Source organism: Cnephaeus nilssonii (genome assembly GCF_951640355.1).
Source record: "Cnephaeus nilssonii genome assembly, chromosome: 12".
Classification (NCBI taxonomy): Eukaryota; Metazoa; Chordata; class Mammalia; order Chiroptera; family Vespertilionidae; genus Cnephaeus; species Cnephaeus nilssonii.
Genome location: NC_137083.1, coordinates 2,789,098 through 2,795,529, shown reverse-complemented (window position 1 = coordinate 2,795,529; position 6,432 = coordinate 2,789,098). Strand labels below are relative to the sequence as shown.

The 6,432-nt window shown below is 57.1% G+C and overlaps 1 protein-coding gene across 1 annotated transcript in view; it reads right to left on the bottom strand.

Moving 5' to 3' along the window:
• The window catches only part of VSTM2A (V-set and transmembrane domain containing 2A), a gene marked incomplete at both ends in the record, with an annotated part of 6,609 nt that extends 1,514 nt beyond the window's left edge, over positions 1-5,095 (bottom strand). The window contains 4 exons of the mRNA XM_079786816.1: positions 3-128; positions 1,981-2,031; positions 3,126-3,292; positions 5,023-5,095. Coding sequence (XP_079642942.1) covers positions 3-128; positions 1,981-2,031; positions 3,126-3,292; positions 5,023-5,095 — 417 coding nt within the window. The remainder of the gene's footprint in view (positions 1-2; positions 129-1,980; positions 2,032-3,125; positions 3,293-5,022) is intronic.
• Between the last annotated feature and the right edge of the window lie 1,337 nt (positions 5,096-6,432).

Sequence of the window (6,432 nt, the reverse complement as noted above, 5' to 3'; positions counted from 1 at the left end):
GCCTTGTGCTCCTGCAGCGCTCCGTAGTTGGCATCCGTCACCCTGCACTCATACAAGCCTTCATCCTTTCTCCTCACCTTGGAGATCTGAAGCTTGTGGGAGATGTCATTGCCTTGGACTTTCACTGTCTGAAAAATGGCAGGGAAAACAATAAATCAGGGGCCACATCAAATGCCCGGGTCCCCATACTCTGTCCCGAGCTTGCTCGTGTTGGGAAATGACAGAGAGCTTCCTGTGGGCTCAACCATGAAACCCCAAGGCTGTGCTTATCTTAGTCTACCCCCATGGTCGGCAAACTGCGGCCCGCGAACCACATGTGGCTCTTTGGCCCCTTGAGTGTGGCTCTTCCACAAAATACCACGGCCTGGGTGAGTCTATTTTGAAGAAGTGGCTTCAAAGAAGTGCAGTTTAAGTTTAAAAAATTTGGCTCTCAAGAGAAATTTCAATCGTTGTACTGTTGATATTTGGCTCTGTTGGCTAATGAGTTTGCCGACCACTTGTCTACCCCAACTGGCTTCACCAGTCGTGAGCTAATTAGTTCAATCCAGCCAGCACCCGACCCCACGAGCCACAGGTGCTGGTAACAGCTCTGCTATTTTCCAATCCTGGGGTTGGCCGCTGCCTGGTTAGCTCAGCTGAAGGAAGCATGAGCCTGATGAGGTCAAGTCTAGAGCCTCTTCTCTTCATGTTGGGCCCCAACTCTGAGAGATTCCAGAAATATTCTGTGGGGGCTGTGACCACCAGCAACTTTAACGGAGAATGAGCTCTTATCCCCACATGGAATGACAATGAAAGGTACCGACAAAATAGACTTGGATATTAATGATTTTTCTTCTCAATTTTTTTGGGACACTCTGACCTACAGTCATGGGGTGGCGTGACTCAGGGTGCAGACTAATATCACCTGAAGTCTGTGGCTCAGCGTACACCCCCGGCCATCATGGGGTTTCTATGCTACAGGAACTTTTAACACTGCTTTACTTTTCAGAATTGAAATTGGCACTCATTTCTTCTAATAATTTTTAGGCCAGATTAATAGCAAGAGTATATACACTGAGTGGCCAGATTATTATGATCTCTGAATGCATAATAATCTGGCCACTCAGTATATATATATATATTAGAGGCCTGGTGCATGAATTCGTGCATGGGTGGTCCGGCCAGCCTGGCCAGGGGGAGGGGACATGGGCGGTTGGCCGGCCTGCCTGCTGGTAAAGGAGACAATTTGCATATTAGCCTTTTATTATATAGGCTATACACTGAGTGGCCAGATTATTATGCATTCAGAGATCATAATAATAATAATAACAATTATATATATTACATAATAATAATATGTAATATATATCCCTAAACATCTTTATCAAAACAGCTAGATTTAATAGACATTACATACTATCCATGATTAGATGATGACGGATTTCATAAGACATTCAGAATGTTTCACACACAATTATGAAAAGTAAGAACCGGTAACGTAGAAATCTCTCTCTATATTTCACGGGTTAACCTCTTCAATTACGTTTTTGTGTTTGTTTGGGCTTTTGATTTTGTATTTATCTGATTTCCTGTCCTAGCACCATTTCCTGCGAAAGCACCATCCTCATCTCCCTGGTTGTGAATAGACAGCAGCAAGCAGCTCTCTGCTCTTGCAGTTTGTAACGGGTTAGAAAGCAGGAAGCAAAGCAGCACCACACACCTCTGGTGATGGCAACCCGACTCTCCAGTAACCGCTTCAACACTTGGTGATTAAAAAAAACCACCACGTTCACGTGCCAGCTCTAAATCGGCTCCCGCTTTATGCGCCCAGAGAGGCAGGCACACCGGCTTTCGCCCCGTTTGCGGGAGTGCCCTTTCCAGAGACAATAATAAAGGCTTCTCAGCAGGACCCGCGGAAAACCTAAAATGCGCTATTTCCCCGGGGCCTGCCTGGCCGCGCACGGAGGCGCGCGCCCCCTGCCGCCCGTCCCCGACACTCACACTGATCTTGGTCCCGTCGTTGTCGGGGTCTCGGTCGGGCAGCAGCTCTGCCTGCGGGAGAAGGAGACGGAGCTCAGCCGGGCGCCCGAGGGTCCCGGCCGGACCCGCAGCCGCGCGGCCACCGTCGCTGCCCCAGCATCTCGGCGGCGGGGGCCGGTTTGGGGAAGAGAGAGGAGCGCGGCCTCCGCCCTCCGCCCCCCGCCCCCCGCCCCCCCGGGCTGCGAGTCAGGCCTCGGCCGCGCGGGGGCGCTGCCCGCTCGCGCGCTCGGATGCGCCCCGGACGCGCGGTGCCCAGAGGGCTGTGAGGGTGGCGCGGGCGCGCGTGTGGGTGGAAGTTTGCGGGGACCAGACTCCGCGTCTTTGCCCGGACTGCGTCCCCTCCCTCCCTCGGTCTCAGGGACAGGTTTTCTTCTTCTCATCCCGACCCCCCCGACCCGTCTGCTGCCTCTTTGGCTGAACTCTGTCTCCAACCTGCGCTCCGACCCCCTTTTCCTTCCTGTCTCTCCTCCCCCTCCTTTCCCTTTTCCTCTCCCCTCCTTTCTCGGCGCTCCTCCCTCTCTCCTCCCTCTCCCCACATCCTGCAGCGCCCCGCCCACCCCGTCCCCCTCCCCTTCTCTTCCCTCTAGTCTCCAGTGGCCTCCGGCCCCCTCCTCACTCCCTTCTTCTGCACCCGCCCCCTCTCCTCCTAGGCCCCTCCTCCCTGTTACCCCGCCCCCTTCTGTCTCCCCCCTCTCTCAGGAACCTCTTCTGCCAATCACAGACGTGGGGGCGGGGGATAGAGACAGCCACAGAGTTCCCCACCCCACCCCACCCCAAGGTTCCTGAGATGGGACAGCGAGTGTCCCGAGTGGCCCGGGACAGATCAACACTGAGGTGCCATCACACACATCTTGGCAAGAACCGGTACTGACAGGAGGAGGCCATTCCCAGTTTGAACCAGACAGACTCCCAAGACTGCCTCCTTGGTGTCCAACTAGAGTCTCCAGGACGCGTGGAGCTCACCCCTGGCGTCCCTGGGCCTCCCTCCGGCCAAGAGAGCCGGCGGTTCCCAAGGGACACCCAGGCACAGGGGCTCGGACACCCAGAGGGCCCAGGGAATGAGAGGGACAGACGCAGCGGGCGTGCGGGCCACCCAGATCCTCTACCTGGGCGCCAGCCACCTCGGCCGCGGGCTCCAGGCCCTCGGGGCCCCGCAGGAACCACCACTGGATCTCCAGGTACACGGAGGCCGAGCCGCTCTGGAAAGCGCACGACATCTCCACATTCTGCCCCTCGGTGGCCGTCACGTTGCGTGGAAACTCAGTGAATTTTGCTGTAAAACAGAAACGCATCCTTTTAGAAGACCCACAGCACGCTTGCCAGCTCGCTTTCCTTAAGGGATAGCTCCATTTTTCTTGGCTTGAAAAAAAAAAATCCAGAACAAACACCCCTCTATGACATCCTGCACTTTGCCTGGCTCCCCGCCCCCGCTCCGTTGCCTCTTGCCTGTCTTATTTTTGGTGCCCGGCCCAAATCACTCTGCCGTCCATCAAGCCGGGGTAATGGGAAGCCTAAGGAGCTTGCCAGTAACGCCCTCTGGTAGCCAGGCTGCTCCGTTAGCAGCAAAGCCAGCCTTCCGTCCGACTGCAGGCCCCAGGGTTACCAAGGTGCACGTCAGACACACCTGTCCAGTGGACGGGTGAGGATGGCCTCTTGCCCCTAAGTTTCCAAACCATCTATGGTAACTGGACGCTTCGTGTGTTGAGAACGGATCGTGGCTGCCGGCCACAACGCACATTCCTGATTTGTCAAAAGCAATTAGCAACTGTGCTTCGGCACTGGAGCAAGCCACTCACTTCCTAAGCTCTAGGGGCTCCTTTCTCTCCAAATTCACCTTCACGGGTGTTCCCGTCAAGCCCTGTGCTGTCAATTGCCACCCATCCCCGGAGGGACGGATCCCACACCTGGACGCCGGGGTTGTTGCGAAGACACTAGAAAGATTCCCCCCTCCCCTCCCCAGTCTTTCCATGACCAACCTCGACCCTGCTAGTTTGCAAGATTCATGGAATCAGAGCAAAACTCACAAAGATAAGATGCTCCGTCCCTCCCCAAGGCATGTCTTTAAGGTGCATGCTTCAGCTGGTGTGTTATCTTGTCTGAGGGACACCTTGGGAAGAGCTGATGGGTCCCCAAAAGTAGTGTCAGAGAGGTCTGGGGCTGGCAGTGTGTGCAGATACAGCGCACACGCATGGAGAGGGGGGGCCAGGGGCTGCAGGACTGGCTCGGGGTGAATGCACATCCCCCACGCCCCCCACTTTTTAAGGAGAGACACCATCAGCGTCCCTTTTCACCATTTCATGACACCCCCAACGATTTCCATTGACAGGGAAGTGCATTTATACTCAGAGTAAATGGGAGACGCTGATGGGGGAAGGAGGAGGTGGCATTTCTGCCTCCGAAGGGCTGCGGGCTTCGGGCCCCGCGGTGAGCTCTGTTCGTGGTGCTGAAACCGGCCCGCAGAGCGCGGGGTCGCGAACCGCCGGATTCCGCAGGCTGCAGCCGCGCCGCTTGGAATGCAAGTGGTGCCTTTCACGGACCCTCCGAGGGGTCTGTCCTCTGACACACACATGCACGCGAAGTCACCCGGACCCAGACAAAAGGAAACTATAAGCCCACCTGCCTCCACGGAGCAGGAGGACTGGCCTCGGGGAGCCCCCGTTTGCTGGCCATGGTTATGCATGCATGAGCGGTTACCTTATGCATGCACACAGGAGGCACACACACACACACACACACACACACACACACACACACCCCTGTGTTTCTGCTCACCGAGCGACCCACCTCGCTGCCAGGCACCAAATAGATTTGCTCTCAGATCTAGCATCCCTACCGTTTAATCAACTTTAAAGGAAAAAAAAAATGCCCAACAGAACGCGATGATTCCAGTGTTCCTTGCCAGGAATCTCACATCTGCCTGGACACACACCACACACACACACACACACACACACGCACACACGCCACAAGCGAATGCATGTTTACCAAGGAGCCCGGACTTACCTTGAGAAGAAACCCCCTGGTGCACGTAGAGCACAGAAAAGGCAAACCCGACCCACGCCAGGAAGATCCCCATCTTCCACAAAAAAAAAAAAAAAAAAAAAGGAAAGAAAAAAAAAAAGGGGGGGGGGTCACATCCGTGGAGCCCGCAGCCCGCAGCCCCGAAAGGAAGGAACGCAGGCGCCCCGGCGAGCTCAGAGCCCGGCGCGCGAGGCTGCGCGCATCCCGCTGCGGGCTGGGCTGGGCTGGGCGGGACCGGCGTGCGGGGCGAGCGGAGCGGAGCGGGCGCCGCCGGCGGAGGCTGCAGCCGGCGCGGGGGTTGGGGAGCCCGGGCGCGCGGAGCCGGCGGCCGCGCGGTGTCTCCCCGCCTGGCTGCTGCGTCCCGCGCCCCGGCGGCTCGGCCCACGTCAGCCGCGGCTCGGGCTTGCGTGATCACCGCCCTCCCTCCACGCCGCGCCAGCCCGGGAAGTGGAGAGGGGCCGGGGCGGGCGGAGGACCTCGCCGGGCTCGCCGCGCCGCAACTTTTCCCTCTAATGGCTGCGAGGATGCCTTTAACCCGCTGCGCGCCGGGCCGCCCGCACCTGCCGGCGCTGGGCCGCCGGAGCGCGGGGCGCCGGGGTCCGTCTGGGCTAGGGCTTCGTGGCGCAGAGCAGAAGCATTTGATCCCCCTCCCCGCCCCCCCAAAGTGCAGGGGTTCTTGGCCGCGTCGGCTCGTGGGCAATGCCGTGGCAGGATTGCGGCGAGCTGGGCTGGGGGCGGGCGCTCCGCGTTGGAGGAGGAAGTTGGGGCCTGGGGAGGGGCCTGGGGGGAGGGAGACTGCTCTGGGGGATGGAGGCGGCCGTCCGAGGGCCACGCCGCTTAACCAGTTAGTGACTGCCCTGGCGACAAGGACCCGGGCTGCTGGATTCCTCGCTGCACAGCCTCCCGGGGAGAGAGACAGCCAGGCAGGCGCGCTACCACCCCAGCTGGCAAGTGGAAGGGACAGAAAGTCCCCAAAGTCAGGCATGGAGAGAATTTTCCAGAAAGAAAAGCCCATCGGACGAAGGGTACTTGTATTTGTTTTTAGAATTCACATGCCCCGCTGCCTCCACCTCCAGTGTGTTTTTGGAAGGGGGGAGAGGTTTTACGTAGCACGAAGGTCTTCATTGCAGGATCCACTGGTTTACTTGCTTTTCTTTTGCCTGACACACTGATTCTTTAACGTTCCATAGGACGATGTGGGTGCGGAATACTGCTGTAGGAACAAAAGGCACAGTAAGTGTTAGAATTCGGAACCCATCTAGTTACCTGCCTTGGAGAAGCTTTGAGATGTATATGCTTAGTGAGACTTCGAAAACAGTATACATCACAGCACAGCCTCAGTCTGTATGAAGTCCAACCATTAGTCAGTGATTTAAAATTTTTTTTAACAGT